Source organism: Zalophus californianus, chromosome 10 (assembly GCF_009762305.2).
Source record: "Zalophus californianus isolate mZalCal1 chromosome 10, mZalCal1.pri.v2, whole genome shotgun sequence".
Lineage (NCBI taxonomy): Eukaryota > Metazoa > Chordata > Mammalia > Carnivora > Otariidae > Zalophus > Zalophus californianus.
The window spans coordinates 15946628-15973672 of NC_045604.1; the positions used below are offsets into that span (position 1 = coordinate 15946628).

Consider the following 27045-nt stretch of genomic DNA (forward strand, 5'->3'; position numbering starts at 1 on the left):
CTATATTTATAAAAGAAGGATGAATGAATCCTTTCTCCCTATATTAAAAAAATTTTTTTTCCATGAACATCAGATTAAAAACACAGCAGTCAGATGAGGACATTTATTCACAAGTGGAATATTGGAGAACCCAGGAGTGTGAACAGTGTGAGTGTGTAAGAGAATCATTCCCTGGAGCAGTCAGAAGAATGACCATCCGTGTCCTCAGGGTCATTGAGAAGGAGGAGCACTTGCCTCATCGAAGTCTGCATTAGAGGCCACAGACACACAAAAAGGCTCGAATCTTGCTCACACGATTGACTCTGTAAAGGCTCAAATGAACGTGTCTCTTAAATTGTGCATCTGCTAAGCACTGACACTGCAGTGTCTGTCCAACTATCTGATTTTTAGCTTAACCGCTACCCGCCGTCCCCAGCACACCCACGTACTGATTGTGTGATCTCAAGGAACTTACCTCCTCTCTAGGTCTCAATTTGTTCATCTGTAAAGGTAGTTCATAATCCTATCACCATCCTCAATGGGTTTTCGTAGAGGGCAAAGGATGTGCACACACAGAAGACCAGGGGGCACGGAAGTAAGAGCTTGACGATTTGTCTGAATATAAAATATGATATATAACAAGCACAAAATATATATAACCTATCACTGTGTAGGTTGAAAGTTAAGCCAGCCTCTAAATATCTAAATTTTTATTTTCCTTGATGATTCTGACAACTGCCTTTTAAAGCTAAATGTAAGGAAACAGTAGACTGGTTGTGTGATATATTAAATTATAAGTGAGGACTAATTTGAGGATCAAAGGTGCTCTTTGGGGGATATCACTCGACTGGTAGGGAAAGCATTAGCTGTCTCCCTCTGTCTCATGTACTTGTACTCTCTGTCTTGGAAATATCCTTCCCCACAGTTTCAGAATCTTGATGTTTAATTTAACACAAAGGTCTTTGAGAAGCACAACAGGGGGTTGTTCCTGGTAGTTCTGGCATTGAGGAAATTGAAATGTACCTGTTTTTTCTCATTTATCAAAGACAGGCAAGAATCTAAACTGACATTTTATATCAAATGAATTATGAACTGTGTACTTTGTACCTAAGGGAACAACAACTAAATTAGAGTTTGGGATAAAAGAGAGAGAGAGACAAAAATAGGTTTTTAATAAAACATACAGTAATTTCTCTTACTCTGTCTGATGGTGACATGGCCAAACAGTCTTATTTTGTAACTGGTGAATGGATGTAGGCAACTCTGAAATCGGTAAGATTTAAATATATTTGAGAGATTTTCTCAAAAAGGATTAGACTAAATTTCTTCTCACATAGCTAGGCTTCATGAACAGTGAAACATTCTTGATAATCTAAAGTTAACTTTTACCTTTTTGTCAATGCTCTCTTTCTTAGGGAAAAATAAATAGCATTTGCAAGTTCTTCATCCGGAAAAAATATAAGATTAAAAGTTGCTTGAGGAAAAAATATAGTATACAAGATAAAAATAACATGCATGAAAATACTGTATAATAGATCTCCTCTATTTATCTGTAACCCCCACAACATATGCATACTCACACACAAGCAAATTATCCTAGTGATTAAGAGCGTGGATTCTAAAATCAACCAGAGTAGGTTCAAAATTAAATTTCTCCTCTTACTAGCTATATGACCTTGAACAAGTGATACAATCATACTTTGCCTCAGGTTTTTCTTTCCATAAAATGGGAGAGATAGTAGTCATAAGGTTGACATTGAGAGAATTAAGTGTGATAAATGCTTGCAAAGAATGTAACACAATGCTGGATACATGATAATTGTGTATTGCATTGCAAAGTTATATCCTTCCCATTAATCCCAATAATCATTTTTTAAATTACTAATTGAAGATTCTTGGGAATTAGGGATGACCTATGCTTTCTTCTTCTAGGCAAAGCTATGTTTTGATTACTATGCTATTGGTCAGAAGTAGTATTCTAATTTGTACTACATATAAATTAAGGAAGTGTTATTAATATTAATACTTTTGTTTCTACTTCTGAATTTCCTCCAGGTTTATAAGCCTAAAGCTGACAAATTTCCTTCTTATTAATGCCATATACTTTCTGATACCAATGCTACAGTGGGTAGCAATTATGTGGCTAAATTACTAAAACAAATAATTCATTAATATCCTGATTACAGATTTTCGTCAGATGAACTTAATGACCTAGCTATTAATCATTATTGTGGTCAAATGAGTATCAATTTTTTATTCTCAAATTTTCTACTACTTCATGAGCTGAAATCAGTTCTTAGAAGTCTTTCAGGATTTTTTTACCCTGATGATGACTATCATTTACTCTCCTTAATAGAGAATGTGAAATGAATGGCCGATTGAGGTAAGGGATGCCCTGTACACAATCTCGGTGTTTTAAGACTAGATCCAGTTATTAGTTGAGTAATTAATCAGCTTGAATATTAGATCCAATTCCATTGTTAAGATGACTTTTATAACCAATCCCCTCTTGTTCTTTCATTAAATGACTAAAATTTTGTCAGCTATTCAAAGATCACTTAACTTCTTGGTTCTTGATATCCTAGAATAGTAGATTCAGTAGCACTTTAAGAAAGAGTACTGATTCTAATTGTAAAATGTAATAGTTTGTTTTCTTAACTACCTAAGTTAGTTTTTAACTATTGTTCTTATTGGACACACTCAACAAAGGAATATTTTATGCACTCTTTCTAAAGAGGGTGGCTTTGATATAGCTTGCATTTACTCATTGTTAAAATTGTTTATTAACCTTGCTAAGCACATCTATTTTTAATTTTACAAAAGTAGGATTCTTTAGAGAATTATTTTAAATGCAGTGAATGAACAATATTTTAACTAAAAATAGGATAGACTGAATCCATTAATATTTTTGTTGTATATATTTTAAAATATTTTTCCAGTTGAAGATACACTCTACAGAAAGGGCTCAAGTAATCAGATTCTCAAGGAAAAAGAATTTAATCTATGCTGCCTGGAAACTAATTTGGATGAATATGATGGTATTCAAAATAATAGGAATACTTAAGGAATACTCTTAGGAATACTAAGAGGAATTCAAATGTCACTAGCAGGGGCTTAAATAGAGTGTCTAAATCTAGGATATCTACAAGGGAAAAGAATAAAATTTGTTGGTGGTTTGAGATGTAACAAAAAAAAATTCTTCTGGGCATTATGACCACCAACTTCAGAGCTTCTAATTAGTCTGACAAAGTGACAGTTCCACATTCTAGTTGAACAAATAATGTATCTAATGAAATTCAAAATCCCTATTTTTCTTTGAGCACAATGAGCTACATCATTCACAGCTTTGGGGTATTTCAAAATTAACAGAGGATGACTTCAGTCTGTCTGATGTTTCCTGGTTAACAAATTCACTGAAACTGTCTTGCAGAGTAATTTTAAGCAACACTTTAATCTTAAACCACAAAGGGAGGTGGAGTTGGAAGTATATTGCCTTGGTCCTATGGATGCTAATGTGAAGTGGAATCTTTTGTTTCGCAGAATGGTCAATAGCAATTAGTATTCAGTGGTGTCTTTTTATTCTGGTGCCCTTGACCCACCTCTGCCACCCCTTTCTATATTACTCCTATTATAAACTGTAACTGGGGATATCCTGGCTTCTTTTCCATTCTAATTAAAGTGTTCTTAGCGAACATGGGGACAATTTTTCATTTCATGAAGAACAATTACTAGAGCTAGGTTAGATCTGCCAATTGGGTTTCATACAACTTTTGACAAATATTTGCACCAATTTTGACTGATGTATTCTCACACCAGTGAAATGTTGGTGAGATTTTGGCTTTACCTCAGAAAGGTAGACCCAAATGAGTCCGTGAAAGACCAAAGACAAATGTCATACCATCTTCAGGTTTTATTCAATAATGTACTCTAAGATATTTTATTTTGTCACTGAGCTGAGAGGCATATGATGGATTTTTTTAATAAAAATTTATTTTATACATATCTTTCTTAGGGCTTTTGTCCTAAATATGCCTCTACTACACTGGTAACAACCTTGAGAAAAATGTCATCCTTTCTTGAGTTTGGGTCTATAATGCCTATGGCCATTGTTATGCATCTTATTTTTCTGTTTTTCTCTGGAGACCTTTCTGGGAGCTTTCAGACACTAGGGTGCTATGACATGTAAGAGAAAAAGAAATCCTGATAAACAAAGAGATAGACTGAGACAAAGAAGGACAGAAACAGTATCTGCAAGTGTCTATTGCCAAATAAACCTCCTCAAGATTTAAATGATATAGTTAGGTCGCCTGGGTGGCTCAGTTGGTTAAACAACTGCCTTCCGCTCAGGTCATGATCCTGGAGTCCCGGGATGGAGTCCCGCATCAGGCTCCCTGCTCAGCAGGGAGTCTGCTTCTCCCTTGGACTCTCCCCCCTCTCATGCTCTTTCTCTATCTCATTCTCTCTCTCAAATAAATAAATAAAATCTAAAAAATAAAAATAAAAAAATAAATGATACAGTTATTCAAAAAAAAAAAAAAACCTTTCAAAAATGTTTTACTTCTTTCAAACCTCCTAGCTCTAACATCTCTCCACTCCTCAAAGCAATATCCAGACTCCAAGTTGGTTCTTTAGACTCCTGTGAGGCAGATGGGGAAGAGGCAGGTAAAGGAGGCTAGCCACACTCTGCCTCTAAGGAGGGTCTAGTTTGGCTGGGCTAGGTTACTATAAAAGGCATTGTTTAAAATAACAGTAGGAAGCTTAGGTTTTAGAGACAGGTTGCTGGATTCAAACAGCAGCTCAACTACTTATTAGCTCTATGGTCTTAATGTAAATCACATATCGTATCTGTTATGGTCTCAATATTTGTGTCTTCCCAAAATTTGTATGTTGAAACCTAACACCCACTGTGATGATATTAGGAGGTGGGAGCTGGGGAAGTGATTAGGCCATGAGGATGGAGCCCCCATGAATGAGATTAATATCCTTTCAAAAAGAGGCCTTGCTTCCTTCCACCATGAGAAGATATAGCAAGAAGGTATCATCCATGAATCAGGAAGGGGGCTCTCTCCAGACACTTGAATCTACTGGTGACTTGATCATGGTCTTCCCATCCTCCAGAACTGTGAGAAATAGACTTCTGTTTATTATAATCTATCCAGTTTATGGTATTTTGTTGTAGCAGCCCAAATAGACTAAAACTCTAAGTATCCCTTTTCTTGACCCACCCCACTTTACACATGGGACTATTAAGAAGATTAAATGTGGTAATTGTATAAAGCATTTAGTTCAGGGCCTGGCATACAATAAATGCTTAAAATAAACTTTACCATTTTAATATGTTTATCTTTACTAATGAATATCAAGATGTTAGCATCTTTTACAAGGTTGTTAACCAAAGTTATTAAAGTTGTCAATTTATTAAAAAACCCTTAATATAACAAAATCAAAATCTTTACCAAAACTTTGAAGGTTGTTCAACCTTCATTCATCCAAAAAGCCATTTACTGAGCTCTTTCTAGTTGCTAGGTATAATCCTAGTTCCTGGGCTAGAAAGATTTCTAGAACAGATATAGTGCATTCCCTCATGAAACTGGAGGTTGTGGCTGCCATTTTGTTATTGCTTATAATTGTATTTACTGCATGTTCTGGATGGCACTTGGAAATCTCCGAGAAACACTGGAATGAATCAGGAGTACTTAGAACGTGATTTTACTTTATTGGGGTGGGGGGGTTGCTAATAAACTAACAATATGTGTTTGTAAACAATGAAGTAAGACAACTATGTAAATATTGTTAAGGTTGACTATTAGTTTTGTTTTTTAAAGATTTTATTTATTTATTTGAGAAAGAGAGAGCACAGAAGCACAAGCCGGGGGCGGGGGGGTGGGCAGAGTGAGAGGGAAAAGCAGGCTCCCCGCTGAGAAGGGAGCCCTGACCTGGGGCTTGGTCCTAGGACCTGAGATCATGACCAGAGCTGAAGGCAGATGCTCAACAGACTGAGCCACCAAGGCACCCTGGTTGACCGTTAGTTTTAAATAAAAAGTTGTATCTTATTTATTTGATGAGGTATTGTAAGTAATTACTTTTAGAATTCAGAAAAATTAATTAATTTACTGCCATTCTCTTATTTTGTAAAACTGCAGTTTTTTCATTAAATAATTAGAATCCATTTTAAACCCAGTTTAAGTATACATTTCCATAAAATGAAAACTTGGGAAAAAAACTAAAAACAATTTTTAATATAAAATAATAAAGAAAATTGAAAGTTCTTAAAATAATTTAAAAATATTTCAATTGATAATAACTCATATTTCATTTTTGTTTGTACCTTGCCACTCATGCATCTCAGAAATGAATCTGGTGCTTGACAACAATAGCTAAACTCAGCCTAGGGCGCCTGGGTGGCTCAGTTGGTTAAGCGACTGCCTTCGGCTCAGGTCATGATCCTGGAGTCCCGGGATGGAGTCCTGCATCGGGCTCCCCGCTCAGCGGGGAGTCTGCTTCTCCCTCTGACCCTCTTCCTTCTCGTGCTCTGTATCTCTCATTCTCTCTCTCTCTCAAATAAATAAATAAAATCTTTAAAAAAAAAAAAAACAATAGCTAAACTCAGCCTAGATTTTGCAATATAATTTTCTGATCCTTTCACTTCATTATTTAGCCTTGTTTTCTTGTGTTTTATATCAAGTGTTTTAAAATCATTTTGGGAATTAGGTGAATAATTATAAAACCTATCTATGAGTGGTTTTTTCCCCCTCTCTTTTTGGGACTCTAATGACATGAATGCTTATTCAACCTGCATAAGAATGATATCTATACGAGGTAAGTCTAAAGAAACCAGATAGCTGGAAATGTTAAGTAATGGGATTTTTTTTTTTATATTCTGCACTCACCTTTTATTAAAAAAAAAACAAATCAAGATATGTAAATAACATGATATGTCTATTTATTACTTTCAGAATCCAATCCAGTCAATTCACCAGACAGTACAGTAGCCACCATCTTTCCCCCCTCCTTCCAATAAATGTCTTACAAAACTGAACTGGATAATGTAATTTCTCTGCTTTAAAAAAATGATAGAAATCAAAGATTTTCTGTCTTCTTAGTATAAATTTCAGACTCCTTACCTGGCCTACATGACCCTCCAATAGAGCACATGCCGCCTTCTTTGAGTTCCTCAAACAGTAAGGTCTGTCTTTACCACTTCACAACCGCTGGCCCACTAATTCAGCAGACTCTTAGTCCTTCAGGGGGTCCCAGTTTAAATACCACTTCCTTAAAGAAGCTTTGCCCTTTCAACCAACGTCAAGTCAGCCTCTTCTAATGTTCTCCTTCTAAGCACTTTGTGCATGTTTAACCACAGGTTTATATTTGTTCAATGCCAGCCTTCCTCCATTTGACAATATTCTCATGCCCATAATGGTGAGGACTGTGGCTACTGTGTTCTCTATTATGTACCCAGCACCCGGGACCATGTTGGCAAGGGAGGAAAGGAGGAAGGGTAGATGAATTTTTCAGGGAATATAACAATAACACTATGATTTTATCATTTTTTAATCCTTCTATACTTCCAATATTTATAGCTTGGAAACTACATAGTTACTGGGAAATAGGATGGAGTTTTGAATCAAAATACACACTTTTGAGTCCCAGTATGGCACTTCAGGCAATCACAAGACTATAAAAGTAATGCAATACCCATACCATTTAATTCACAGTGTGATTGTAAGATCAAATGAAAAAATGTAGATGCATTTAAATGTTAATTGTTATTGTTGTTATGTTTTGAAATGAAAATTTAAGGGTTTTCTGAATTAGCCAAAATATAATATTTCATATTATTTTAATACATGCTAATATATTTAGTATAGTTTTCTAAGCTTTTGAAAATTTCTCTATCACCAGAGCATCTCCATAAGTGCTCCCCTCCTCACATGTAAATATTACCTCCATAAAATAAAACAAAATAAACTTTACCTCCAGACCACATGACTCCCAGCCTAAACTTAACTCCCCTTATATGAAGAAGGGTGTGGTTAAAAGCACAATGTCTGGATTTGAGCCAATCAGGGATATTTGATATCTCTAAACCTATATTTATCTATAAAATGGGGAAATAATACTAACTACATCAGAAGGATATTTTGAGTATTACAAGATAATGTATGTGAAATACTTAGTAATATCTAAATTGGTGAATATTAATTATAGATGAAAACTATTTTTAAAAATATTTATCTAGTCTTTTTGACTAAGATGTAATGAGATCTTCAGTTTTATGACTCATCTGATTGATGAGGTAAAAATCAGTTACTAAGCTGATCAAAATTAAGATGTCTGGGCAGTTTAAGCTCTTTAATTGGTATCAGAGCATGCATTTTCTAAATATTGTGAATTTTTAAAGTGCTTACAAAAGAGTGTAGGATCAGATTTCGTTCTTTCATCAATATGATTGTTACTGCAAATAATGTATTTAGAGAGATCTCACTATGAAGAAGTCAAGGATGGGGAAGAAAATTACAAAGAGAAACAATTAAATCGTAATGTATGTTCCTTGTCCTTAAGTAGTTTTCAATAAACCATAAACATACAAATTTCCCAAACTTATTTAATTTCTATCATATATACAATCTTTGCTGTGGTGTGGGCTATAGAGTCATCAGTTGGACTGTTTCAGCCTCTAAATAGTTATAAACTGAGCTAGATTTGCCTACGAGGCACTTGTGATGTTGACTGCAAGATACTGTCCTATTTCCACAAAATAAAAATTTATAATTACAATATTTCTTTGGCAATTACAAAATAACCCAGCAATATGTGTTTTTCAGGACATTAAGTGACTCACTGACCCTTGCTTAAGGAGAGATTTTGGACTAAACTATGAGGGTGCACATGATGTAACAGACATGGCAGAACCATGTGTCAGATATTGGGGGAAAGTTCAAGATCATAACAAAAGCAAACACTTATGTATTGTTTATAGTGTATACTTTATTGTATTATGTAAATATTACATTAACTCAATCCTCACAGACCAACCCTATGAAGTATGTACTATTTTAATCCTTATTTTATTGATGAGAAAACTGAGACACAGAGAGGTTAAGGTACTTATTCAAAAACAAAGAGCAGAATCAGGATTTAAACCCAGGTCTGCTAGATCTTAACCAATGCACAGACATCTGTTCTATGATTTAGTTAAAATAAACTCTACATAGAAATTTCAAGAAATTGATAATAAGTTATTTCAGTTAAACATTTTTTTAAAGTGCTTACTGGGCTTAAATAAGAGAGTGGCAAATGTCTACAATATTCAGGACTATCTGATGTAATAAAAAGCTTATTGAAGATTAAAAAAGTTTTAGTTGAGGAAAATACATCAAAAGGCATTTTAGACACTAAGAAATACTAAATGGCCAGTAAGCCTCTTTTTAATACTTTAATCATAGTCAATATTCTGGCTTTAACTAATATTTATATACCTAGCCCCAAATACTCCCATGAACTCCAGGCCCATATAGCCAGCTGCCTTCCAAATATATAATGGACCCTGTTGGTGGGATGCATATTGGTGCAGCCACTGTGGAAAACAGTATGGCAGTTCCTTAAAAAATTAAATACAGAAATACAATATGATCCAGTAATTCCACTACTGGGTATTTACCCCCAAAAATGAGAACACTAATTTGGAAAAGCTATATTCACCCTGTGTTTATTGCAGCATTATTTGTAATAGCAAAGATATGGAAGCAACCCAGGTATCCATCCTTAGATGAATGAATAAAGAAGATGGATGGAATATTACTCAGTCATGAAAAAGAATGAGCTCTTGCCATTTGCAACAACATGGATGGACCTAGGGGATATAATGCCAAGTGAAATAAGTCAGACAGAGAAAAACAAATGCCATTTCACTCCTAAGTGGAATTTAAGAAACAAAACAAATGAATAAACAAAGAAAAAAAAAGACAAACAACAGAGTTTTAAATACCGAGAGCAAACTGGTGGTTACCAGAGGGGAGGTGGGTAGGGGGATGGGTGAAATAGATAAAGGGAATCAAGAGGTACAGATTTCCAGTTACAAAATAAATGTCACAGAGATGGAAAGTATAACATAGGGAATATAGCCAATAAGACTGTAACAATGTTGTTTGGTAACAGATGACGACTATACTGATCATGGTGAGCTCTGAGTAATGTACAGAATTGTTGAATCATTGTGTTGTACACCCTAAACTAATATAACCCCATATATTAATTATATATATATATATATATATATATATATAATACAATCAATATATACAGGCATTTCAGAACCAATCAGATTCTTGGTCTATCAATATCAGCTTTGTTAAGTGAATATTCCGTATCTGTAAAAATATCACCTGCAATTATTTTGTGAAGTCACGTTAACAAAAAATGCCTGCACTCAGTGGTATAGAGTTTTCACCATATATTGAAAGCAAAGTTTACTAAATAATTTATTTAACATATTCAGCTTAATCATTTCAAATTTTAAAAAGTATGCATAAATATACTTGTATAGAAGAAAGACAGGAGTGATTTGTAATAGTGTAAGAATGGCTATCTCTGGGGGCGCCTGGGTGGCTCAGTTGGTTAAGCAGCTGCCTTCGGCTCGGGTCGTGATCCCAGGGTCCTGGGATCGAGCCCCACATCGGGCTCCCTGCTCGGCGGGGAGCCTGCTTCTCCCTCTCCCACTCCCCCTGCTTGTGTTCCCTCTCTCGCTGTGTCTCTCTCTGTCAAATAAATAAATAAAATCTTTAAAAAAAAAAAAAAAGAATGGCTATCTCTGGGTAATGTAATTGCGGATAATTGTTTTCTTCATTTGGTAATTTTCAAATTTTCTATTATGAACATGTATTATTTTTGTAGTTAAAAAATACATACTTTAAAAGGGGGTTGTGTTTAGCTCTGTAGAAACTAAATTTTAGAATTAGTTTAATATTTCTTTGATAAGCAATACTAAATTCACATAATTTCATTAAGTGCTCTAATGGTTACATAAAGAAATAAAAATAAGTTCTCTGCATTCAAGTAATTTGGTGTTATAGTGAAAAGCCATGGCTAGACCTAAATTTAAGATTCAAGTTGGTGTTGAGAGATGAGTTACAGTCTTGGAACCAACAGATGTGTGAAGCCATTGGTCGCCATTTATTATCATATACTTCAGACATGTTGCTTGACCTTCCTCAGTTTGCACATCTGTGGAAGGGCCATTGAGAGAATTGATAAAATGAATGTATTATAAAGTAGTATTTCAGATCTAATTTGATATTGCTGTGTTAGTACTCTCTAAGCAATTAATCTTTCATGTTAAAATTATTCATTTTCAGGTAATTGAGTCTTTATTTGTAAATAGATAATATGGTCTGGATCCTAACAATTATTGGGTCACAGGGGAGAGAGATTTTTCTGCAGATCTTACCCTCTATCAACAACTCCATCTATCCATCCATTCATTCATCCATACATAGATTTTTATAGGACGTCTTCTGTAAATGAAGTGCTGCACTGGGCACTATAGTATCCCCTTAAATATTTTGTTTCTTTAATAACATTCTTCTCAAATTCTGTGTATTTGTTGGATAATGATTGATCTGTCATTTCTATCTATCCATATGATCATTTGGAATCAACTATATAGCATTCTGAATGACATTGATGAACTCCAATATTAAGCAGGCCAAAAATAAGATTCTTCATGAATTTTTAGCAACTTCCCTTGGGGGAAGGAAAGTTTGAGTTTCCCTGTGATCTACTCTGGTCAGATTGCACAAAGAGTGTCTGTGTTAGGTATAAGGCTTCATATTTTTGAAGATTATCAAACTGGAACACATCCAAGTCAGGTACCAAGGCTAGATAATGGTTGAGGCATCCTGAAAACTAGTTGGAGGAAGCAGAAATGTTTAACCTGAAATGGAGAAATTTAGTGGAGGAGAAGACAACCACTTAAAAATGCTTGAAGTTCTATCCCATGATGGTAATAGAGGCTTGTTCTCAGGAATTAGTACAACCAAGACAAGGACCTAACGAGTACAGTGTTAACAGGACCAGCTGTATGCACCCATCACCCATGATAGCCCTAATTTATACCTGCTGCAGCTGAATTAGCCCCTGTTAATTATTTAGAGTACCTTGTTTCACTCTCAGAGGTCCCGATGTGGACCAAAGATTATATTCACCCTAAGTTTTGTAGAGGTAATACAGTTTTTAGTTCTATATCAGAAGGAGCTTACCAACAATAGAAACTGTCCAATAATGTAATGAGGCACCTTACAAAGCAACTGTTTTCCTCTCACTGGTAATGAACACACACAGGCCTAATGTCACCTGCCTGGGATGTTTCAGGCAAGAATCCCTTATATGGTGGTGGCTTTTAAGCTACAGGTACTCCAGATTTAAAATACTCTTGTTTTATTTTTAATGTTCTACGGTCAAAGGTAAATTCCATGGCACATTTATTAATAACACTTAATATTTTAAGTATATTTTTCTTACTAACATGAAGACCTCGCCATTTTGTATTTCATTGAATTTTTATGGGTTTTGACTAATTTCTGGGAACTAGCAAATTCACACAAGTATTTCTATGTCAGGTTCCCTGTGGATAATACGGAGACAGAGGCCCTGCTGTGATAAATAACACCAGGAAAGAACTGCTTAAGAATATGAATTGGACAGGGGCACCTGGGAGGCTCAGTTGGATAAGTATCAACTCTTGATTTCAGGTCAGATCATGATCTCAGGGTAGCGAGATCAAGCCCAGCATCGGGCTCCATGCTCAGCCTGGAGTCTGCTTGGGATTTTCCCTCTCCCTCTGCCCATCCCCATCCCCACTTGTGCATTCATTCTCTCTCTAAAAAAAAATAAAGTCTTAAAATAAAGAATATGAATTGGACAGAATATAAATTGTCTTTACTAAAAGAAATCTATTTAATATTGTAAATGGTTTGCTTTTATACTTATTTAATACATTTAAATTTTTTAAGATTTATTTATTTGAGAGAGAGAGAGAGAAAGAGCACATGGACACGTTAGCAGGAAGAGGTATAGAGGGAGAGAGAGAATCTCAAGCAGACTCCATGCTGAGCAGGGAGCCCGATGTGAGGCTCAATCTCAGGACTCAGATCATGATCATGACCTGAGCCGAAATCAAGAGTCTGTCACTTAACTAAATGAATCATCCAGGCACCCCAATAAATATAATATTTATTTTCTAGTATCAGTCACCTACTAGAACATGCTGTTTTGTGATATGGAATTCAGAACATTGTCTTTGAATTTAAAGTCTCAGTTCAAGTCCTCACTCTGCCAGTAACCGCTTTTGTGATTTGAGATAAAAGATGTAACCTCTCTGAGCTTCAGATTCTTTATCTAGACTACAAAGAGATAATGCTACAATTTTATAGTGTAATCCTTAGGATTAGGAATAATTATGTTAAAAAAAAAAACCTGGCACAAAGAATGTGTTCAAAAAGTTAGATACTATGAGAGACTGTTTTGCAAACATTAAATCGATTTTAACCTACTTGCCACTATTTAACGCTGCTCTCTATTTGTACATCCTTGTGCTCAAGGTTGACTGTCCATTTGTTAGCACATCTGCATATTCCTCATAATTAATATCTTTTTTAATGACATATGGTTTAGTGACTGGAAATTGAGTCTTGCCTTCTGTTTTCAATTTGTTTATGACTCAACAACTCAGTGTATGTGTCTGAACTTTAATTTTCCATTCTGGAAACTAGAATTTAAAATCCTTGCTCATATGTAGCTATTTCAGAAAATGTGTAATCCAAGGATTTTGAGTATGTGCCAGGCTATTCAGTGGTGCAGCCAGGATGCATGTAGATAAAAGGCCATGGTTTTCTCTTGTGTTATGTTAACAGGGAAATCTAAATGAGGATGCCAGTAATCTACCCTCTGAAGTGGGGGACGGGTAGTTTGAGCTAGGCTGGAGTCAGATTCCAAGCGAAGCCAGGAAGAAGCAGCACATGGGCTTGGAATGAGCGTGGGCAGAGTTGATGGAGTCATAGACCCTGGAATCAGGCTGAGGACATGATTGCCCCACAGGAGCGATCTCACATGGTCCCGATGGCCTGTCCCTCTGAAGGACAAGGTCCAGTGCACATTGGATGTGAATTTCTGACTTCTGAACCGCATCTGGAAGCACTAACACCTCTTTCATGCTGTTTACACATTCTGTGTTATAGTTACTTGAGTCCTGTCTTATCTCTGTACTAAACATAAAGTAGATGGTCTAAATCCCACTCTCCCTCTATTCTGCCCTTTCTCTTCCCCCAGCAAAGAATCTTGTGCGGAATGGCATTCAATCTATTTTATTACAGATTTGAATTTAATACAAAATATCACAGACTTCTTCAATATCTTAATGCAGTACTTTATTCCAGTATTTTATTTATTTTTTATAAAAAATTATTTATTTATTAGAAAGAGAGAGGGCACATGTGAGCAGGGATAGGGACTGAAGGAGAGGGAGAGAGAGAGAGAGAGAGAGAGAGAATCTCCAGCAGACTCCCTGCTGAGCGTGGAGCCAGACTAGATTTCACAACCTTGAGGTCATGATCTGAGCTGAAATCAAGAGCCAGTCTTTTAACCAACTGAGCCATCCATGAGCCTCTATTCCGGTATTTTAAATGCACACACATACACACAAAAACACACTGCAGTAGTAACAAGTTGGTCGGTGAGCTGTCCTGAGAAATGGGTGCATATGAGAAGTTCATTGAATTCATTTTCTCGCCAAAAGTTTCCTCTTTTGGCCACTACAGCCTTGGTAGTCACCAGTCACATGGAAAAAAGAAAAAAAGCCTCTGCTTTTGCTTTTTAGAGCTCTCCTCAGGAATATATTATAAATTATAAATTTGTAAGGAGCAAAAATTTAAGGCATTCTGTTTGCTTTGTTTTGTTTTGTTTTTAGATAGTGAAGAATCCACAAGCGCATATCATTTAAAAGTTTAATAAAATGGTACATTTTAAAGATTATAGCATCTAGACTAGTTCAATCTGCGATTTAATTTATGGCTAATATGTTGTATTCATTTTGCCTTCCAAAAAAGGTTAACTTTGAAATTTTATTAAAAACTCCCTTCCTTTGAATTTATAGATTGGGGTAGCTGTTTTATCCACTTGCCGTCTAGAATTAGTATTTACTGGACAAGAAGTGTTGATTCAGGAGGTTGTCTGTGGAGTGCTTGCCCCGTGAGGGTCATATTAAACTCGAGAGAAGCTTTTTGAGCAACATAGCATCTTGGAGACAATATATCAAGCTGATAGATACACGGCTCTTCTGTTAAGAAACCAGGGATGAAATTATGGCTGGCTCCCAGTTATTGCTTTGGTGCTAAGGAGCCTCCAAGGAATAGGTCTAGGATAAAAGGGGTTAACCAGAGGGGAAAGAAAGGTTTCCAGAATTCAGTGTTACTAGAATCATGGAAAATGAATAGTTATATGTAAATAATTCAAGATGATCACTCTGGAAATATTTTGCAATTTTATATAATCAGTGTGACCAATTTAATGGGGCACATTTTTTTGGTTATCACTCAGAAGAGAACCCAAGATACTGTATTATTATTATGGAGCCTACTTTGGGGCATGCCTTCATTCTTTCCTAATTGCATGATCATGCAGTTTTAAACATGTGAATGGATTTTTGTGTATATATTTATAACTCCAACTTTTTCATGTTGATGACTTACCAGAACTGATTTTTCTTCCAAATTTGGACTGTTGGTGATATGATATTCCTTGACACATAAAAGTTAGACAAGAAAATAGTCAAATGAGGGGCGTGACTTTATATGTTCTACATCATACACAATTTTGTCCTTTACTTTTTGCCCATGCCTTTTCGATATATGTCCATTTATTGTGAATCAATTTAAAAAAAAATAGAGCAAATAAATAATCATTGTTAAAACTATGTGTGTTCACAGATAAATGATCAATTAGCAAGTCTGTAGCAGTGGATTATGGGATAAGTGGCCCTGGACAGAAATCCTACCACATCCTGGGCATGTCACACTTCTACTAACTGAGGGAGCAATTTCATTTCTCTTCAAGCATCCGGTTCAGCCTCACACTTCAGTACTGAGCTGATGCCTTGGCTTTCATTTTGCTCACCGAGAAAACGGAGACCATCAGAAGAGATCCTTGCTGTTTTTCCGTCATGAAATCTCCCTATCTCTCTGTATCAGCAGTCTCTGAATTCACTTCTGCACAATGGGTATACCATCCCTGCTCTGGTCAATAGCCAGCATGCCCTGCTGGCTTGCTTCTCTCTGTCTCCCACACAAGGAATTGGCTTTGGCAGTTATTCTTCCTTCTGCTACATTATCATTTCCCCACATCTCTTCTGGATCTTTCTAGTAGGTGTGCATACACTATAACATCTCCCAGTTTTTAGAACACCTTCCGTTAATACCAGAAGCTTCTCTAAATGCCGCCCCATTTTCTACTCTCCTTTAGAACAAAATCCTTCAAAAGAGTTGCCTGTGCTCACTAACCCCTCATTCCTTTCCCATCGTCTCCAGTCACACTGCTGTGCCCGCCACGGTACTGCATCTTTTCTTGGCACCTGTCACCAAACACCTCCGCTGGGCCAGATGCAAAATACAATTCTGTCTCTTTCCTTAAACTCTCAGTGCGTTGGACAGTTGATCAGTCCTTCCTTTTGGATCTGCTTTCTTTACTTCCAGGCTGTACCTTCTCTAGGATTTTGTCCTCCCTCATGGACCACTCCTTTATGCCTCATTTGTTGTAGAAGATTCGTCCTGACCTCAAGATGTTGGTGGACCTCATGGCTCAGTTCACAGACATCTTCTGCACTCATTCCATCTACACTCACCCCCTGGGTTATTTCATCAAGTCTCAGCCATTAAATAGCACACACACCTTCATCCACAACTCCTATCCTGACTCATACTTGCAGCTTCTTCTTGGATGTCCCTCCTCTTCAATGTAACATGGTCAAAACAGAATTCCTGATCCCCCCTATAACTGATCTCTCCCCTCAGCATGCCTCAGCTCAGCAATGGCACCACCATTCACCTGGGAGGTTAGGTTCAACACACTGACAGCATCTTTAACTCCCTCATTTTCTCTTAGCAAAATACCCTCCCCACTCACTTAACAGCAGATTGTATCACCACCTCTGCTGCTGTCACTCCAATCCATGCTGTTGTCGTCTTTTACCTGAATTGCTACAGTAGGCGATCTCCCTATGTCTGCTCTTGCCCCTACTCCTCCATTAGCATAGAGTAGTCTTTATAGGTTCCAAATTACACCATATCCTTTATTGAAACCCTGCAATGGCCCCCAAATCCATTTCAAATGGAATCCAGAGCCCTTAGTATATTTTCAAGGCCTAGAACTGGAAAGGATCTTGAGGGATCTAGACCCTGCCTGTCCCTCCAACCTCTTTTCCTTTCCTTCTCCATGGCCCACATCAGCCACATTGGCCTCTCCACTGTTCTTGAACAGAGCTGATGCTTCCCCTTCTCACTGCCCTTGCACTTATTGCCTCCCTGGCTGGATTGCTCTTCCTTCAGACACTCATGACCTTCTTTCTCATGCCATTGAGGTCTCTGCTCAAATGTCACCTAATAACATGTTCTTCCTATGATCTTCCTGCCCAGTCTGAATTGTTACATAATAATAAAATTGCACTCCTTTTCACTTTCTCCTCTCTTACCCTGATTTATTTTCCTCCTGAGCTTAGCTGTCTGGTAGGATCTTATGCGCCCACTTAATGCTTGCTCCCTCTGTTTACATCTAAGTTCCACAGGGTCAGAAGCCATGTCTGTTTTACTCGTTGCTGTTATCCCTCCACACAAAGAATACTACTTTGCACAGAGTAGAGGCTCAATAAATGTTTATTGAATAAATTAGTGGATATTGATGAACTCAAAACCCTTACAACAGATTGATGAAACTTGTAATTTGTCCATTCTCATCACTGGCCATTCATTAGCTTTATAGTTCACAGGCAGGTTCTCCTGAGGGGGAAAGTACATAAAACACACACACTACATAAGGCTATGTATGAAAAAAAGTTGAAAATGAAGTCTGAGAGTTGTTTTCATTATTTTGATCCCTTCTTCTTCTTCATTAATGATGTCTAGTAGTCTTTGACCATTAGAAATGTATATTACAATAATTAGAGTGTTCCTAAAAACTGACATTACAGTAGCACTTAAATTCTGCTGAGGGAAGTTCAGATCAGTCCAACATAGTAATAATAATAATAATAATAATAATAATAATAGCAACAATTAATAATTACGAAGTCCCAAAATAAGGTGCCTTATTTACATTGTCTCCGATCTTCACAACAATTCTCAAAGAAAACTATCCCCATTCCAAAGATAAGAAACATTAAGCTCAGAGACATTAGGTGATTATCCTAAATTCACAGAGCTTTGCTTAATTTCTTTCAAGTTTCAGGCTACCTTTGGAACAAATTTTAATATGATAGGTTCATTCAAGTTATACCTCCTGGAAAAATTAATTTAATAGCCAGAGTCATCTTGTCATTCTTTTAAAGTAGAATAGGCTTTAGTTTCACTCACTCCTGTAAGACCTTGTAGAACTATTCAAATAGAGTTCCCTGATAGATTATATCAAGTAGATAGGCTAAATTCAGGAAAAATTGGCCAGAGATTCAACCAAACTAGAAAAGGCAACATAGATGCTTCAACTTGCAACATATTGGAATAAGAGCAACTGACTGTATAAATCGCAGGAGGAGAGAACTTTAGTTTTTATATTTTCATAGGTGAGAATTAAGTCTGGAATGTACTGTTTTCAGCTAATCATATATATTTATCATTGTAGAAAATACAATTGTAATAAAACATCCTCAAAAAAAAAAAGCCAGTTGTGTTCATGAGTAGCAGTGTGATTAAATGGCAATGGGTGATATATATGGGAGAAATAAAAGATATGGACTCCTTCACTGTTTGATTGCTTGATTGCTTAGCAAAGAGTTAAAATAAAAAGGTACTTTAATATTTGGTTCACTAAGTTCCCTACATATTTTTAATTAGATAAACAGAAGTACAGGTGGGAATGTGCTGCATATTCATTTGTCTTGCTATTTGGGGGCTGGCTTTTAAGATTGAAATACTAATGTAATTGTGTTGAGATGAACAATAAGGAAGTACAGTAGTTCAGGAATGAAAATGTTAAATTAAATGGACCATGTTTAACATTGTTGTTGATCCTGAGGAACAGTTTTTCCAGTATATGGAGCATTTCGATTCCATCCAGCATATGTTCTCCACAGTTTTCTCTGCTCTAATTCATCTGTGTTTTTCGACAGCTCCAGATGGCGTGCTGCCTCCGAGGCTTTCATCTGCCACTCCAACCAGTCTTCAGGTTGTCTGGTTTACACCAGCTCGCAACAACGCTCCCGGCTCTCCCAGATACCAACTCCAGATGAGGCCTGGACACTCCACCCACGGATTTCTAGAGTGAGCAACCTACTTTGTCCATTCTCCTCACTGTCACCTAGATCATACAATGTGGGCAGAACTTACTTTGTCTTAATCTTTGAATAGGTCAGTTCTCATTTGCAACAAACAAAGGCCACCTTTTAAATGTACAAATAAGAGACAAGTAACACCCTAGGGGATAATTATTTGCTTTGCAAAAATCTCTATTTTTCATTTATATAACATTAATATAAGATTTCTTCCCCCTTAACTTTCCATGAGCATATGTATTGCATAAAGCAAGCATAAACCTGAACTGAAAAAAGAAAATGCTGTCTGAACTGTAGATACAAAATTACAATACTTAGTCTACAAATTCCACGTGGCAATCAGTCTCAATAGTAGTCTAGAATTTTCTCAATACTACTAGAATTTACATCTCATATAAATGCAGTAGTACAAACCCTCAACCAAATGGCTCATTATTTTAAGAGAGATCTCATATGACAACAGAAAATTACAGTACTTAACTGTATGTTGACATTCTCTGAAAATTCTTTGCAGTAAGATTTTACTTGTTTTTTTTTTTAATTTCTTTGAATATCTAAAGCTTCCTAATGAACATTTCTTTCCTATGTAGGTTATTTTCCAATCCTTCTGCATCGTTAAGCTATGAAGTGAGAGATCTCCAACCATACACAGAATATGAGTTTCGGTTGGTTGCCTCCAATGGATTTGGCAGTGCACATAGTTCCTGGATTCTCTTCGTGACCACAGAGGACAGTAAGTGGTCTGAACAATACACCGCCAAATGTTGTCTACATTAGGGATGAGTAAATGTCTTAAGTTTTTCCAAAACAGAGAAATAAGCATCCACTCTTTTCTTGACAGTTAGTGACAATAATCTCTTCTAGGGCAAGGGTAGTCAGACTCTCCTGAAAGAAGGAAAATGTAGGCTTCGGGGATTTGTAGGGTGAGGACTTCAGAAGAAAAATTACTGCAGGAAGAAGTAATTTGCGATAAATTACAACATGGACCCATTCTATCCTTCAGGGTACATCTAGGTATCCTGCAAGAGGGAAGTTATCATGTTCCACTTAGTGTACTCTGCTTTGGAGGAATTCCAGCAGGCAGAAGAGCATGAAATAAGAGTCTTATTTCATGAGAATGCTTACTATGTCATTAAATGTTTTCCTGGAAGCAGAGTCCATTATACTTTCAGTCATACCTGAAAGACAGGCTTCAGAATAAGGAAGTATAATCTGATAACAATGATTCTGCACTATTACAAAGAGTAGATTGGGATTGTCTTATTCAATCAAGAGACTTTTCTAGTTTTTCACGAGTTATATTTACATATATATGTCTTGACTAGGTTATACATAGAAAATAAATATGTGACTGTAATACTTCGTTTTATATAAATTACTTCTATAAAAGCACATATATGGAAGTATAATTTTTTTTAGAAAAGTTTGAAATTAAATCAACTCTATGGAGTGAATGAGGACACTATCTTTGAACAATGAGGTTTTTAGGGTTAATCTTGTCAAGTCTTTTAATCAGAGGCTGCTTAGTGGATGTGGCTCAGTTGGACAATTGCCATTCTGGCTCTATATCCAATGAGGACCTGAATGACTTTCAAAAGGCTAGATATTAATCAGAAGACACGGTATTTGAAACAATATCAATTATATATTAAATAGATTCTTTTATTTCTCTAATACCCTTAATTATATTAGTGAGGATAAGACATCAAATGAGATAGAATCAGAACTATTTACCTTCCTTAAAGCTTCCTTTATTTTTTAAAAAGGCCATTATGAACAATAATATATAATACTTCATTCTTTTCTCCCAATTTGTAATTACTCCCTGGGAGCAAGTTAGGTACTTTACAAGGGCACATCCAGTCCTTTTGGTCTCTCGGGTACCATTTAGTAAATTATCAGCACAGCGCAATAAACGACACCCAAGACCCAGAAAGCATGAATGCACTACTCAATGCACCTACACCCCATTTAGGGGGAACATCACACACACTCTGGGGAATCTAACAACATAGTCACCAACTGTATACAGATTTATGAACTAAAGAGCTCACCCTCAAAGTAGATTTTTAAAGAAACATTTTTTTTAAAAACAACTGAAAATAGACTTTTAATTCTCCTTGGATATAGCTTGTTTGAAGGCACTCAGTAAAGGTTAACTAAAAATAATTATTATTCAGACCACTGCAGAGGTGGTGGCTCCTTAGAATGCTGCCTTGAAAGAGGAGGGAAATGGACTCCTTCCCCCCCTCCCCAATTTCTATTCCCACAGAGAAAGGACAACACTTGGATTTCCTCAGTGGTGATTCTTCTTCACTAGAGACCATGAACTTTTATCTACAGGCAGGAAGTTATCACATAAATAAAGTATAAAACATTGCAAAGTACCAGTTAGCATAACATTCTTTGTTGAGCAAACTTCTCCTGCCTTATCTTACTACAAAACAAGTCTTGCAGAGTCTATGTGGTTAGAATTTTCATGCACACAGACATTGCCTTCTTTGTGATTTGTAGGGCCTGGGTTTGAAGTGAATAATGTTTAACCCTTCATCTTGTTTAAGAATTGGTAACACATGACTATATAGCCGGTATTAACCCAAGAAACCCAGCCATCATTTTTATGTAAATCCTTTCTGTGAAACCAATGACTTCTTTCTTCTTCTGCTTCATGTGCACACTGCAAAGTCGTATACATTATGAAAGAGCCAAAGGCTGGCCATTTGCCCCCCTAGGTTAAGTCACCAGTGCTTCCTTACCCCCGAGACATAATGGCAGTGCACTCTATATTTTGGGTGTCAGTGGAGATGGATGCCATCTCTGGAAGGATGTGCAATTGAGTTGACAAAGAGTGAGTGATTGGCATTGGGCACAAGCAGTTTTTTCTGTCAGGGCTTCAAAGCATTGCTTATGAAACCACCCATGATGACAGCTCCATGCCAGATTTGCACTTGATCCTGACCAGCACCGCCCATTTGCCCAAGTGCAATTTCTAATGTAAAAATTCTACATATCATCTTACAGAATAAAACAGAGAAGTCACCTCATGCCCACATTTAAATTTCATTCCATCAATAGGCACCTTTCTGCATCAGCCAAAGCCTCTCGAAACTTCCTGGGGCCAAAAAAGGTCACCAAGAGCAATATTTTGAGTGTGATATAGTAAGACTGTGATTTTCGTCAAGCTTGTGACATGGCTGAAACCAGAAAGAGATACCTAGGCAGGAAATGAACTGTACACAGAGAAACAAATGCTTTGAGTGCAAAGAGAAGTTCTCACGGACAGAGAAAAGGGTTGTGGAGAATCTTAATAGATTTTTTTTCAAATAATTTGTCATTTATATCAGAGTGCCACCAATATCCAGTTCCATGCATTTTTAAAAATCTAGTGTGCTGATGCCAAATAATAATAATGCACATTTCCTATGAATATTTTAAATCCTGTTAAACGTGTGTTAATAAAAGATGTTTATTCCAGCCAACTTGGTCAGTGTAGTGTTCGACTATTTGCAACCAGATAAATACAAACAACTCATGGTTCCTGTTTTGTGTGTGTGTGCGTCTGTGTGTGTGTGTGTGTGTGTTTTGTTGGTTTTTGGTTTTTGGTTTTGGGATGCTGCTGGCAGTCCAAGCACCTGGCATATCTGTGGTTTGCAAAAATACATTGAGATTGTGTTAGACTTGGATGCATATGATTGATAACATGAAGACACTTGCCAAAGCACTGAAATTTTTGGATATTTTTTAACCTGAAATAACCATCACTCCTGATTATATTATTGTTCCCTTTCTCTTGTACGCTCACAATTGTTTTCTGTATGCATATAGAAATTGTAGTTGGCTGGAAGGGCAAGTTTCCTGTAACTTTAGCATATGGACATGTACTTTGGCCTACTAAAATCCTGCCCTGTGGAAAATACGAGATAACCCACTTTTCTTTAAAAATGTGGATTCCCTAGACCACCAAAAGTCAGCTAATCTGTTTTTCTCAAAGTTTTTCAGGTAACAGGATTGAAATATGGAATATCTTTATTTCAGTCATTTTAACAGCAAACACTTATGGTATACACAGGCAATTAGATGAACCTAATGAAAATGAGATTGTTTTCTAAAAATTACTTCTCTCCTTCCAAAACAAAACAAAAACTCAAATTGGTTCTGGAGTGGGCCATTGAGTTATATATTTTTAAAAGACTTTAAAAATTTGATCATTTTACTAAATTTGAAGTTAAAGACTCCACATTTGTATTTTTAACCACTAATTGAAGAGGCATTATTAAACAAAATTTGTGGGATTTGAACAGTTTATTCTGTAGATTTACTTAGGCAACTTTTCATGAGCTCATCATTTTGCTAACAGACTGTGAGTTTTGCCTGGAGTATGCTAGAACGTAGGACTATGTATCCTATCACCTAAACAGTGGAATTTTAAGTATTCTTTACATACTTTATGTATTCATTATTTTGGACCTTGTTGTTATTTTTCCCACACTTAACAATTGCACCGTGAACAAGGGATGAAGCAATGAGGGATACTATTCTAGTATCTGGATCCTGCTTTACTTTTTCTGTCAGCATTTTTGAGTATCCTCTCCCCAACCCCTCATTCATCGCTGAGATTCTCACAGCAGGTTACAAAGGAACAGAGTTTCTTCTGAAGCGAGACAGAGAGACATTGCAATGTTCATGGACATCTGTATCTAACAGAACACATTTCTTCCTCATTTGTTGTTTGGCAAAATCTGCTCATTTATCAAGACTCTGCTCAAACGTCACCTCCTCCGTGAAGCCTTCCCTCCTCCTTGCTACTGTAGAATTGTGATTTGTATTGTGCTCCATCAATAGCCGCTTCTGAACTGTAACTTCTCAGGACCTAAGTCTCTGTCTCATTTATCTTTGTACCATAGCCTCCCCTTATCTGCCATTTTGCTTTCTTTTATTATGAGTTATGGCTGTTAATCTCTTACTGTGCCTAATTTATAAACTATCATAGGTATATATGTATAGGAAAAACATAGTATGTATAGGGCTCAATAATATCTACAGTTTCAGGCATCCAGTGGGGGTCTTGGAATGTATCCCTGCAGATATGGGGGGATGACTGCATATTCAGTGCCTGGTGGAGGATCTGATATAGAGCAGGTGCCCAAAAATTGTGAGTTGAAGTATTGATTAAGAAGACTTTTGTATAAGCAAACCCATGAAAACTCAACCAAGCAAACCTAACCGGGGACCTGCCCTGTCCCAGGGACTGAAAGAGACATCAAAATTACAAAGATGATGAAGACACTGTTCTTTCCTTGAGGCACCCATTATCTAGCAACGGGGACATAGAGTGAAACCATAGTTAGAGTATAGAGAACTAAGGCTCTCACAGAGTGAGAGCAAACCCAGAGGCCGAGCATTTCCCTCAACATGGGATGTCAGGCAAGCCTTCCCTGAGGAGAAGATGAAGAGATGGAATAGGGAATGATTTATATTTGGAGTTCACTTTAATATCACATTTCAAATTTATTTTCTCACAATTGGCCCAGAAGAAGGCAGAAGAAGCAATTGCTGTTGGGTTGTCCGCTGACATAGGAGACCAGGGGGTGGCTTGCAGGGTGTTCTGCCAGTGTTTTCAGCCTCTATCTGAGATGAGGAGGGTGAGGATGAGAGGCAAATGTGAGAAGGAAATCCCAAAAGCAATCCTCATGCGCTGCCTTGGTCAGAGGCAGACTGCTGGCTGTCCCTTTGACTCAACATTGACTGTCTTGACTAGGATAATGGATGTTCTAATTAGAGAGGCGTCTGCTAGCCCAAAATCATGTCTATTTCAAAATGAAGCAGGGAAGGATATATAGAAAGAGAATTCCAGAAGGAAAACACTTTTTTTCTTATTCTCAAAACCTGTGCTCTGAGTCTTGTAACAGAGAGAAGTAAAACTGTGGTATGAAATTGGATTAATTGATCAAGATAATTCTAGAGCAGGATTTTCTAGATCATTTAATAAATATATTTGTGCTCTTAGGAGTATTTAAGTTTTGAAATTAATATTGCACGGCCAACATCTTTTTATTAGTGTGCTTTAGAATTTGAAGTCTCAATCTGCACCTTAAAATTGGTTTCTGTGAGAGAAAAAGAGGAACATTTTAAAATTAGAGTGGAGCACATTTGCATCAGTAGATTTTATTTTATTTAATGAAGAAATATGAACTATAGGTTTCAGTAGTCCTGCACAATTATTTTGCTTTCTTCATTCTAAAGAGGCTTCCTAATTGTTTTAAATATTAACTTCTGAATGCTGATATATTTACCCTTTCACACAGTGATTATAGGTATCTTATTTTGTCCATAACAGAAGATCCATGATGAAAAGTAAATTATTTCATCTGCTGATTTAGGGAGCAAAATGGCTCTGTATGCATATAACTACATAGTTTGTATTCTGGTGCATGAATCCCACCCCCCAAATTCTTGTATTTCCAGAACTAATAAAAGCAAATACTTATTATTTTTACATTCTTATTTTTATATCCTAAGATCCAAAGCTAAAAGCAACCAACAGAGACTCCTTTGAAAGGATGGATTGATTAATGAAATGTTCTATCTACCTGGCCTCAATTTCCCCGCTGAGCTCTTGGATCTCTTTTGGCCATGTAAGGCATGCTGTTTTTCCAAATTGGGAACTTCCAGTTCTTTCAGGACATTTTTTATGCTTTAATGAGTTCTCACATCAACACTTTTAATTTTCTGTCCCAGACTTTCAAGGAAGACTCCATAACCATTCACCGTACAATATGCCTCAGTTCTAGAAGTCAAAGCATTCCTCCTAAACTATATTCTGCTCTCTCGTGGGAAAAACGGAGAAAAAGAGTTTCCCGGTATTGGTTCCCCTACTGGCAGATTATCAAATAGTATCCTTTCAATTTCACCAAGCTTCTAGTCTTCAAAACCTCCTTTTATTAGACGCTGATGCGTTACGTGTGTTACACAGCCTGTTTCCTATTTTATCAGTTGCCGAGAAGCTGCACGTTTTTTGTGCAAAACAGAGTACACATTTTTAATATTTGTTTTGGGATACAACTGTCGTACCCTCTTCATCATCACAAGATTAATATTTCTTTACCTTTATTTTATTGGTCCTATTTCATTTAAGTTTTTTATCATGAGCTGTCAAAAATCCTTTTTGGGGAGTAGTTGAGGTATAAATAATACCCTGATAAAACAATTCATGATTAAAGAGAAGATAGAATCCATCACTCTTCTGCTAACATACCAGTAGCGAACATCTAAAGGCTACATTAACAATAAACATGTACTCTATTGCTATATATATAATTATACATCTATCTATTTGCCACCTTGATTTTGAATTCATTGGCAAATTTAAAGGATATTCATGTGTGGAGTTAATATTACTGAACAGAGCTTTTGAACTGAGTTTTTAATTAGAATGATAAAAAGTTGCTTTAGGGCAGTAATGAGAACATCACAGGAAAACTGAGCAATCGTGGGTAACTCTAATAGCAAACAAGTGTAGATGATGTGAGAAAACCACT

General features: G+C 36.5%; 1 protein-coding gene across 1 annotated transcript in view; it reads left to right on the plus strand.

The window, feature by feature from the left end:
- USH2A (usherin) overlaps positions 1-27045 on the plus strand; it is a 717806-nt gene that overhangs the window by 431240 nt on the left and 259521 nt on the right. Inside the window, exons 38-39 of the mRNA XM_027612135.2 lie at positions 19346-19496; positions 20098-20240. Coding sequence (XP_027467936.2) covers positions 19346-19496; positions 20098-20240 — 294 coding nt within the window. The remainder of the gene's footprint in view (positions 1-19345; positions 19497-20097; positions 20241-27045) is intronic.